The 12,458-nt window shown below is 33.8% G+C and overlaps 1 protein-coding gene across 1 annotated transcript; it reads left to right on the top strand.

The window, feature by feature from the left end:
- The first annotated feature begins 9,822 nt into the window (after positions 1 to 9,822).
- On the top strand, positions 9,823 to 12,256 carry LOC138371049 (110 kDa antigen-like). The gene is made up of 4 exons (XM_069335697.1): positions 9,823 to 9,933; positions 10,493 to 11,023; positions 11,785 to 11,889; positions 12,251 to 12,256. The coding sequence occupies exons 1-4, from the start codon at positions 9,823 to 9,825 to the stop codon at positions 12,254 to 12,256; spliced, it is 753 nt and encodes a 250-aa protein (XP_069191798.1).
- Positions 12,257 to 12,458: the final 202 nt, after the last annotated feature.

Here is a 12,458-nt window from a genome sequence, read left to right as displayed (position 1 = left end):
TAAATGCCAACAGCGACTGCCCTGACAGGTACAAGAGGAGTGTTGTTAACGCATACGTCGACCGTGCTCTCAGCCACAGCTCAGAATGGAAGCAAGTCGACGAAGAACTCTGTAGGGTAAGGCAGGTTCTAGTCAATAACGGCTTCTCCAATGGTTTCATCGAAGACATCATAAGAAGGAAAGTGAAAAGCCATGCAACCTCCGAAGAGACAACTAACACAACACCTATACCCCCTATTAGACTATTTTACAGGAACTTCTTTTCCACAGCTCATAAAACAGAGGAAAGGGTCCTGAAAGATATTGTTAATAGAAACGTTATCCCTACAGACAAAAATCAGAGGATACAACTGACGATTTACTATAAAACCAGAAAAACGGCCAGCCTACTCATGAGAAACTCTCCAGACACGAAACAGAACGCTTTAAAAGAGACTAACGTCGTCTATGCCTTCAAATGCCCACTTGGGGACTGTAAGCTCCAAAAAAAACAGTATATAGGCAAGACAACAACATCTCTTTCTTGGCGTTTAACGATGCATAAACAACAGGCTCCATTAAGGAACATATAATCTCTTCCCATAACCAAACCATCGCCAGAGAAATCCTAGTAAACAACACAGAAATCATCGATAGATACAGCGATAGCAGGCGGCTCGACGTTTGCGAGGCACTACACATCAAGAAGTCAACACCAGCAATCAACAGCCAATTATTGCACAACTATATTCTACCCACCTCAAGACTCCGCTCCAATATAGAAGCATCAAGAAATATGGACCAATAGGCTTTCTACAAACACTTCTATTCAATATCCATTGTTTCGTGTTCTGTCTTGTGTTGATACTTTTAATACCCTATTAATATCCTCTAATGCCACATCATCCTTCCCACCTTACTCAAATGTAATGCCACATCACCCTTCCCACCTCACTCAAATGTAGATATAAAATCAGGGAAACGCAAGTTCTAATCAGTTGTGTATTTGTGAAGTCTTTGAAAATGTAATAAGTTTTACGAAACGCGCCCGTGTCGCGTCAGACTAGAAATAAAAATGAATTTTGGAGAAGTGATTTTTGATTTACCTCCAACAGTGAAGCATAATGTACGAAAGATTGAGAAAATTCGTGATAGAATTATTAATCTTACTTTTTCGGTCATATTTAATAAAATATATATATATATATATATATATATATATATATATATATATATATATATATATATATATATATATATATATATATATATATATATATATATATATATATTCTTTTCTTCACCTTAAAAGTACGAAAATGAGTTTTGGAGAACTCCTATTCCAATTAAGCCCTGATGCTAAGAAAATAGTTAGAGGGATAGAAGCCCTAAACCAGAAAATAATAAATACAGAATATGCGGTCATATTCAATGAAACATGTTTGAAAGAAACCCTGCTGCCAGTATACACCAATTTACATATATATATATATATATATATATATATATATATATATATATATATATATATATATATATATATATATATATATATATATATATATATATATATATATATATATATATATATATATATATATATATATATATATATGTGTGTAAAATGGTAAATTATATATTTTGTAATTTTGGGAAGCTATAATATAACAAAATCAAGTTAACAGATTCTCTATCACGAAGCCTGAGAAATGTTTCAGGATTGTTGTTATGGTAGTTTATGTATATTGTTTGTTTCTTCATACCCTAAAAAGATCAGAATATTTGCTATGAAATATGAATCTTGATGATTCAACCTTGTTTGCTTTATTATGTGTTTGTTAAAATTCCTAACCTCCCATTGAATCCAGTTATATTTATTTTTAACAGGAGAGTTTAGAATTGTTACTCCTACATCCATTCCATTTACGTTTCTCCTACATTGCCAATGTATTCTCTCGGGCCAAAGCATACTGAGCAACAGCGCTTGCAGTTTGTATTCGACTTCACGTTCAGCCATATATTGGCACGTTCGTTCGTTATCCCTATGATTACTATTAATGTAGTCTTTATATTCTGTCATATATAGCTCTTGACTAGCCGATATGAACATAAGAGTAAGGCGGTTTATTTCATTCAACAGACAAGCACAAGTTGAACTACTCTCATCTTCTAAATGAAAACTACACTGTAGATCATTATTGCTGTTTTTGTGTGTGGTATAGAAGGCAATACTCTTTGTGGAATCCTGGTATCCATTAATCAAATTTTGGGCGAGTAAATGACAAAGATTTGTAATGCTCTGTAAAACTGGTGGAAATGTATTAATATTACCCCAACCGTATAATACATTTCGAGATTCATTGAAAGATTTATTTATTGTTATTTTGTCTCCAAATGTGTGGATGTTCTTATTTCGGATATCGAAGACTGCCAAATTTTGTAAAACAGGTAATTGGAATAAGATTTGATTAATTCCATAGACCCAGACATATTTTATATCATATTCAGACACCAGAGTTTCTAGATATTTGTTTAAGTTATTTAATTCTTCTTGATTTTGGTTTAATTCTTCATCTGTCGTTTCATCTTTGTTCGTTTTCGTATTTATATCTAGATACCTATCAATGCATTTGAAGGGAAAATGAAAGGCCGATTTATCTACATAACAATAACCATTAGTTATATTTACTACTGAAGCAGAGGCTTCGTATAGGATATGTCGTTTATGGACATATCCATTCGATTCAGAAAAAGTTTGCATATAATTAAAAGCTAATAAAAAGCAATTTTCCATTATTATTAAACTTCTATTTTTTTAAAGAAACATATATATATATAGTAATAATAAAGATAGGTATAGTTTAATATTATCAGATGATATAGTTCAGTTTATTGTTCATAGAGTTGTTCTTTCCTTAACAACCCTGAGCATGAACAAAAAAACAAAAATCAAATAAATAATATTTAATCAATTGTTAAACATGAAAATATAACAACTTTCTGTCCCACTGTCTCCAAGTGAAAACCAAACGTAATGTTGACAGTGCTAAAGATAAACAATTCTATTAGTTATATTATTATTATTATTATTATTATTATTATTATTATTATTATTAAAAGTAGTAGCAGTAGGAGTAGTAGTATTAGTAGTAGTAGTCATATTAGTAGTAGTAATAGTCGTAGTAGTATTAGAACTAGTTGGAGTAGTAATAGTAGTAGTAGTTGAAGGTATATCAATAAGAATATTATTATTAATATTAGGAGCAATATTGTCAGGTAATGATAATGACTGTAAATGTGACAGGGGTGGTGTTAAAGCTTGTGTTGTGGCCAAAGGATGAGTATTGTCTTCCAAATTAGTAATGGTATTGACATTCATGTGTCGATAACGTTGTCGCATGGTAAGGCACGCATTGCTACCCCAGTGAATAGTTTCGTCGTTGATAAGTGATCTATGAACTTCTTCATTGTCATCATTACCTAATTCCTCCTCTGAGCCATTATTTCTCTCATCTATTGTTGGTGTTGGTATTGTTGTTGTTTCATCCTGGTTAACGTAACTTCTCAAAAATTCTTTAGTATTAGAATTTCACTGATAATTTTGAAAGGTAAAATATGATTCTTACCCAATTGATGTGAAAGACTGTTAAAAGTACGTGTGGCAAAATCAGCTCTGAGGGAAAGGAGTCCCGCTCCTCTTAACTCTTCCTTGACATTATATTCTTCATCTGGGGATAGTTTCTGGTTTCTTTCTTTGGCGATTTTCCAGAGAAAAGTTTTAAAAACTTTTGTGTACTCAGGTAACTGGAGTCAAAAATGGGTTAATCCCAATGATCAGCTACCCTGGTTCCTGGATGTTTAAGTAAAGTCAATCGTAACATCTTATTATTAACATATGGAATGAGGTATTGAATAAAAAAAGTGGAAGCACCACCTTTCAACTAGGGAATGTTGTGATCCTTACCGTGTTTACTGTACACTACCGGCAAAACTACAGTTTGTGTGGAAGGGTAATAGGAATCTATCACATTACGATATGTTACGTTGTTGGCTTCTTTGGCTCGCAGACCTGTATGGTATATTAGTAGAATTTTATATGAGTGTTCAGACTGAGAAAAATTCCAAATTCTACTAACGGTCTGAGCAATCAAACGGCTGTCTAAAATAGGTTTATTATTACGGCGCAATTTGTCGGCAGTACGGGGCAGGCGCATTTCTTGCGCCAGAATTGGACCCACGATATACTTGTTGAGTGTGCAAATGTTGGTTAGGCGTGTCATGCATTTCAAATTGGCATCGCGATTCAGAAACACATTTAATCATTTATCAGATCGGGGGTAATGGGGGCCTCACGACCAACCCGTCTAAGTTTAAAGCAGCCGAATTTTTCCAGAGTACACTCGTAATTCCTTAAGCTAGAAGGGTTAAGTAAAAGTCGCCTTTTAAGCTGACGTGGTTGTCCTCTGACAGTATCTCTCTCACTCTTCTCATTTTGATCCTCTTCAACGTATGCAATAATTTATCTTTGTGTACATGGATTAAGAACAGGATGGTTGAATTCTTGTTTTATTCGTACCAAGTCACTGTCATTCAAAAATTTACGAAATATTTCATTAATAAAATTGTCATCCATTTTTTATCTAGTAGGAGAAATTTTATGATGGATTAAAAATAAAATGAGATGAATTTCTAATTTAAAAACAAAATATAGAATATTAAATGACCGAAGCATTAGTACAAGAAATTGACCTCGGTCTTCAACCCTTGCTTCGTCTTTCTCAGAGTTTGGGTGAAGAAAGTAGGGGATTTACTACCACAAATAAATATTTAACTGATATATCCAGAGATATTGAAGGTTCAAATCTTAAAGCTAAAACCTTTATTGCATCCGTCCATGACAACCTTCACCTAAAATCTTACAATACAATACAATACAAATACAATACAATTTTATTTAGGTAAGGTACATACATACAATAAATTTTTACAAGGATTGGTTGCCTTATAGGTAGCGCTAGTACATACAATGCCTAAAGCCACTATTATGCAAAGCGTTTCGGGCATGATAAACTTAAATGACAAGCTTAATAATAATTGAGCATAATGAGTAGAATGAAAACAAGAAATGAAAACATAGATGAAAAAGCAGCACAAATACAATTATGTCGACAAACAGCGCTCTTTAAAGAAAAAACAGACATTGGTTGACAATAGAAGGGTAAGGTAGGTTACAGGGAATTTATTAGGTATAGCTTCGCTTTTAACTTAAACTGGTTGAGAGAGGTACAGTCTTTAACATGGTTGGGAAGGTCATTCCACATTCCGGGCCCCTTGATTTGTAGAGCATTTCTAGTTTGATTAAGTCGTACTCTAGGAATATCAAAACTGTATTTATTTCTGGTGTGGTGCTCATGGGTTCTGTTACAACCTTCTATGAAGCTTTTGAGATCAGGATTGGCATTATAGTTTAGCGTTTTATATATGTATAATACACATGAGAGAATGTGCAGTGACTTAATGTCTAACATATTCAGAGATTTGAGTAGGGGTACCGAGTGATGTCTGGGGCCAGAATTGGATATTGTCCTAATAGCAGCTTTGTGTTGAGTAATTAGAGGACGTAAGTGATTTTGGGTAGTAGAGCCCCAAGCACAAATACCATAGTTGAGATATGGATAGATAAGGGAGTAATAGAGAGTCACCAGGGCAGGGCGGGGTACATAATATCTGATCTTAGAAAGAATGCCCACAGTTTTTAAAACTTTTTTTGATATGTTTAGAATGTGTCCCTGGAAATTCAGCTTGTGGTCAATGAGAATGCCAAGGAATTTGCCATCTAATTTGTTACAAATTTGGGTATTGTTTATTTTGAGATTTATTTGATTAGAGGATTTATTGCCAAACAGAATATAGAAGGTTTTGTCAATGTTAAGAGTGAGTTTGTTGGCAGTTAGCCACAGATGGACTTTATTTAGCTCAGTATTTACTGTGGCATTTAGAGCAAGGGGATCAGGACTGGAGTAAATGAAGGTTGTGTCGTCAGCAAATAGAATTGGTTTGAGGTATTGGGAGGCATTTGGAAGGTCATTAATGTAGATGAGAAAGAGGAGAGGGCCAAGTATGCTGCCCTGGGGAACACCAATGTTGATGGGTAGGGTGGGAGAAATTGTATTATTCACAGAAACATATTGGAGCCTGTCAGTAAGGTAGGATTTGAGGTATTGTAGGGAGTGTCCTCTGACTCCATAATGATGTAATTTAAGAAGAAGGTTTTGGTGGTTGACAGTATCAAAAGCTTTACGCAGGTCCACAAACAACCCAACAGGGAACTCATTTTTATCAAGAGCTGTATGAATCGAGTTAAGCATACTAATAAGTGCATCGTTAGTGCTTTTTTGGGTCTGAAGCCATATTGGCAAGGGCTAAGTATATTGAGTTTGGCTAGATATGAGTAAAGCTGCTTATTGATTAGTTTTTCAAAAATTTTTGACAAGTTTGGCAGGATAGATATAGGTCTGTAGTTGTTAACATCTGTGAGATCACCACATTTGTGGACAGGCGTTACTCTAACTTTTTTAGAATATCTGGGAAGGTTTGGAGTTCAAGTGACTTGTTGAAGAGCAAAGCAATAGCAGGGGCTAAAGATCTGGAGGCTTTTTTGTAAATTAAAGTTGGTATCTCCTCAAGGGCACCAGACTTGATTTTAAGGGAAAGGATTATCTCATTGACGTCAGTGGAATTAATAGGCTTTAGGTACAGAGACTGTGGATAGTTACCTGTAAGATAGTCCTTAATGTCTGTACTGGAAGATGGAATATCATTTGCAAGGGATGAACCAATGGAAGAGAAGAACCTATTGAACTCAATAGCAGAATCAGAATCTTATAGTCAGAATCTTATAGTCAGTCAAAAGAATTTATGGAATCTCTTTTACACGGAGAATACGATTCTCCTCTTCTAAATGCAGAAGAAAACGAAGCTCTGAAACAACACTTATCTGTGAAATATCCATTTAAACTCTATAAAGCATATGGTGACAGAACGAACAAATAAGCTGGCTCAGGAACTGGGGTTTGAAAACGAAACACAATTTCGGGAGTTTATAGAAAGTAATCCTTCACTGAAAGATAAAACATTAGTCCGTATTTTTAAAACCTTGGGCAAATGGGCTGATGAAAATAAAAGTTTTATACTCTTAAGGGGGCGTCTGGTTGGCATCTGGGTCCAAAAATGCTAAAATGAAAACTCGTTCGATTTCAATCAAACTTTTTTGACAAGTTTTATATGAAAAGTGTTTCATCTGGTCTAAGTTTCAGCATCGTAGCATAAATAGGAAGGGAGAAAAAAAATATTGAAGTTGTTGTGAAAATTATGCAAAAATGGTCAAAATCGATTATCAATCAAAAGTGTCAACTGAAATCATAACTGCGACTCTTTGCTATCACAATAGCATATATTAAACAAATATTATAATTAGTTTAATTGGAAAAAAATTAAGAAAAAAAAAAAGATTTTTCTTTTTTTTTAAATATTTTTTTTTTCATTTTGTTTTTTGGCGATTTGCATCAAACTTACACATCTGACTGTACGTAAGCCTATCTGTAAGGATGCCAATTTTGGAGAAAATTGGTTGATGTCAACCTCAGCCACAGATTTTAGAACCTTAGACTTTATTCATTTCTGTTTTTTTTCAATTGACACAAACGTTTACAAAACTGACTCATTTTTTATTCAATTTACATGAAACTTACACAGTATATGTGGAGGGCATGTCTCTACATTGGGGGGCTTTCATTTTTCTCTAAGTTCATTTATTGATTTTATAATAGCAATAAACATGCCTTATTTGCAAAAAATTTTTGGGGAACTTTGAACATTTGTATTAGGAAAACTAAAGATGTTTTGGAAATTCTAAATCCCCAAATCCTTTATTATATGCTAATGTGTCAGAAAAGTGTCACAGAATAATTATATCTGAAACGTGTGTTCTGAATTGTGGACTTGAAAATACGTAAAAAACGTTGAAAACAAAAAACTCCCTTTCTATTTACGCTGCAGTTCTGAAACTTGGGACAATTTAAGCACTTTTCATATACAACTAGAAAATTAATATTGGTTGACATTGAACAACTTTCACTATAAGAACCAGCCGCCCCCTTAAGTGGGCTAACATTAGGCGTATTAGTACCTTATCTACAAAAATATAATCGAAAGAATAGTGGTTGTTTTAGATATCGTGTGGGACAAGAACCTCAATCCTTACAGAAAGAAGTTTATTTAAACCGATTTTGTCAATTCGCTACCAGTCGAGCTGACCACAGCAGTGACACAATACTGGAAGATGTAACTCATCCTTAATCTAACGCACGTGCATGGGACGGTAACTTTAATATACCCAGTACTACTGAAACGCAAAATATATTATCTTTAGGATGTAATGGAATATGTAATCCTCATAACTATAATTTGCTCATACCGTTTGTCCAGGGAGGATATATACCGGTTGATTTTAGGGAAACATTTTATATGTATAGGTGTGAACAGGGTACGTTTTTGTGAAATGTTGCTGAAGCACTAGGTGATGGTGTTAGTCAGGTCGTTAAGGGTATTGGCCAATCTAATGTGTTGCAGTTTATACCGAATTCATTGAAAAAAATGGGATGGATTATACTGATACTAATTATAATAACAATATTTGCTGGTCTAATTGTGAAACTTATTGTTCAAAAAATATATGTATAACCGTTAATCAATGATTTTTTGGGTTCAAACCAGCATATGTTTGATATTTTTTTAAAATAGTTTTTATGAATTTATTATAACTAAAAAACAATAGAAAAAAAAGAAAAAAGTAGCAATGGGGTTAATACGAATTTTAGTTGCTATAATCCTAATTGTAGTCGTTATAATAATTATTAATTTACGCAGAAAACGTATCAATGTCAGTAAGGCTATCAGACATGATCCGATTCCAGAGTCCTCCAATCAAATCAAATCAAATGTTTATTTAGGTAAGGTACATACATACAAGCGATTTTACAAAGAGTGATGGATTTATAGATAGGCCTAGTACATACAATGCCTAAAGTTACTATTACGCAAAGCGTTTCAGGCATGAAAAACTTAAATGACTAAAGCTTAATACTAATTGAGCATAAAGAATAAAATGAGTTGAGAACAAATAAAAAAAGAGATAAAAAAGGGGGAACATGGCTGAAAAAGCAGCACAAATCAAATCAAGAAACATACCAATCCGTCAACAGTCAAACAACAATATTATCTGAACTTCCTCATGAAACAACATTACAATCCACCATCAGTCCAACAACAACAACAACAACAGAGTCCTCTGAAGTACTTCAAGAAACAATATTACCATCCACCATCAGTTCAACAACAACAACAACAACAGAGTCCTCTGAAGAATCTAATATAATCATCTCAAAGTTGGAATCATTATTCTCCCCGTTTATCAGAGATATAAATACCTATAAAGGTCTCGTAATTATTCCAAAACCACCAGTTTCGTATAATTCTAAGAATAGAATCGAAAGTGAGAATACAATCATTAAGCCTTTTAATAGCTTCCTTCTAAATTATAATAAAATCCACAGATATTTATATAATAATAACGTATCATTTAACGTAAATTATGTATGGCAAAATTCTAGTTACGACAAGGGATATTATACAAAAAATCCAATTATTTTAATATTTCCTTGGAATATTCATGATTTGAAACCTAATGTTTATACAGATCAAAGTGAAATACAAGATGTTACATTACAGAACCATATAAATGCAGTACGGGCAAAATCACACAATAAAAGAAAAAAATTCTACATGGACAAATTGTGGATATCATGTATGCATGCGGCTAGTCAAGATATATTTATTCGGGGATTCTCTAAGTATGATTTTCCCATTAAAGAAAATTCATTACCACCATTTGTGGTAATGAAACTTGAACTTCAAGATGGTAATAATGAGGTGGAATGTAAAATGGTGGCTAAGAACATTAATTCCTCAGAAACCTTTGCTAGCATTACATTTAATATCAATGTGGAAGTCTCGGAAGAAGAACAAGAAACAGGAGGAAGAGCAGGAGGACTCCCTGATATGGTTCCCGATTATGAGTCCAGAAACATAATAATCGAAAGAATGTAAAATTATAATTGTTGAGAATAGGATAAAAATGGTGAGGGACAATGTATGAATGTATGTATGGATGTATGAATGTATGAATTTTCGACCCCTAATTGACTCTAGAAATAAGTTTCTGAGTGAAAGTGTATATATAATATTTCAATAACATATTTGACTTTGTTTGAATAATTGCTTTATTTTTTTTAATACTTCAATTAAAAATCATATAATTAAAAAAAAGAGAAAATTAGGAATTAATCTACTGTCAACAATTATTATTTTAATAATATTATTAATTTTCCTAACTGTTATAAAAGTCATTCATTCACGGAAAATATCTACAAATACTAAAAAATTATATAAAAAGGAAAACAATGGCAATTCCATCAGTCATGATCCAATACCAGAGTCCACTGAACTATCTCAACAATCCTCCTTCGGTCTAACAGAAGCTTCTAAAGTACCTCAAGAATCATTAAAATCAGTCAGTAAAGTACCTCAAGAACAATTACAATCCTCTTCCATCACTTCAACAGAATCTTTCGAAAAACCCAAAGAAACATTAAAATCCTCCAAGATTCAAATAATGAAGAAATGGCAGCAGCTCCAACAACACCTTCATCTTCTGATCAAGATTCAAACAGATTCCTCTGAATTGCCTCAAGAAACATTACAAACTGTGGCCTCTGAACTGCCACAACAAAAATTACAAACAAAATATTCAGAACATCCTCCAGAAACATTACAAACTGAAGACTCTGAACTGCCTCAAGAAACATTAAAAACTGAGGACTCTGAACTGCCTCAGGAAACATTACAAACCGAGACTTCTGAACTGCCTGAAAAAACATTACAAACTGAGGTCTTTGAACTGCCTCAAGGAACATTACAAACTGAGGTTTCTGAACTGCCTCAAGAAACAATAAAAAATGAGGCCTCTGAACTGCCTCAAGAAACAATAAAAAGTGAGGCCTCTGAACTGCCTCAAGAAACATTACAAACTGAGGCCTCTGAACTGCCTCAAGGAACATTACAAACTGAGGTTTCTGAACTGCCTCAAGAAACAATAAAAAGTGAGGCCTCTGAACTGCCTCAAGAAACCTTAACAACTGAGGCCTCTGAACTGCCTCAAGAAACATTGCAATCTGAGGCCTCTGAACTGCCTCAAGAAACATTAACTACTGAGGCCTCTGAACTGCCTCAAGAAACTTTACAAACTGAGACTTCTGAACTGCCTCAAGAAACATTAACTACTGAGGCCTCTGAACTGCCTCAAGAAACTTTACAAACTGAGACTTCTGAACTGCCTCAAGAAACATTAACAACAGAGGCCTCTGAACTGCCTCAAGAAACATTACAAACTGAGGCCTCTGATCTGCCCCAAGAAACATTACAAACTGAGACCTCTGAACTGCCTCAAGAAACATTAACAACCGAGGCCTCTGAACTGCCTCAAGAAACAATAAAAACTGAGGCCTCTGAACTGCCTCAAGAAACATTAACTACTGAGGCCTCTGAACGGCCTCAAGAAACATTACAAACCGAGACCTCTGAGCTGCCTCAAGAAACATCAAAAATTGAGGTTTCTGAACTACCTCAAGAAACACTACAAAGTAAGGATTCTGAACTGCCTCATGAAACATTACAATCTATCATCAGCTCTATGAAGAACTTGAAGTACTTCAAGAAATATCACAATCCATCATCGATCAAACATTACAGGTAGTCATCAGTCAAATAGAGTCCTCTAAAGTACCTCAAGAGGTACTACAATCCATAATCCAGCAAACATTACAATCCGTCATCAGACAATCCATTTTAAAATTATTATTCACTTCATTTATTGAAGATATAAATACTTATAAAGGTCTCTTCATTGTTCCCAAACCACTATTTTCGTATAATCCTAAAAATATCGCCGAAACTGACAAGACATTAATACAACCCTTAAATGACTTTCATTCAAATTATAATCAAGTCCACATATATTTTCATAAAAAAGATTCATTTTACATAAATAAAGTTAGGACAATTTTTAATTCTGATATGGGATATTATACAAAAAATACAATTATTTTAATATTTCCTTGGAATATTTCTGATTTTGCACCTGACATTTATACAGATCTAAGTGAAATAGAAGACAACAAATTAAAGAACAATTTTATAAAATTATACAAACAAGGAAAAATAATTGACATGAACAAGTTATGGACAATTTCAAGATACTGGAGAAGGGGTATGTTACGACCCTGGGTTCTCCAGTGGAAACCAGAGGTCAAAATTGAGCTATTAAACTTTCTGGTAGTACAGTTGAGTGCATATCGAGCGGC

Source organism: Procambarus clarkii, chromosome 4 (assembly GCF_040958095.1).
Source record: "Procambarus clarkii isolate CNS0578487 chromosome 4, FALCON_Pclarkii_2.0, whole genome shotgun sequence".
Taxonomy (NCBI): Eukaryota; Metazoa; Arthropoda; class Malacostraca; order Decapoda; family Cambaridae; genus Procambarus; species Procambarus clarkii.
The sequence above is the reverse complement of the archived record's forward strand: the minus strand, read 5'-3'. Positions and strand labels throughout refer to the sequence as shown.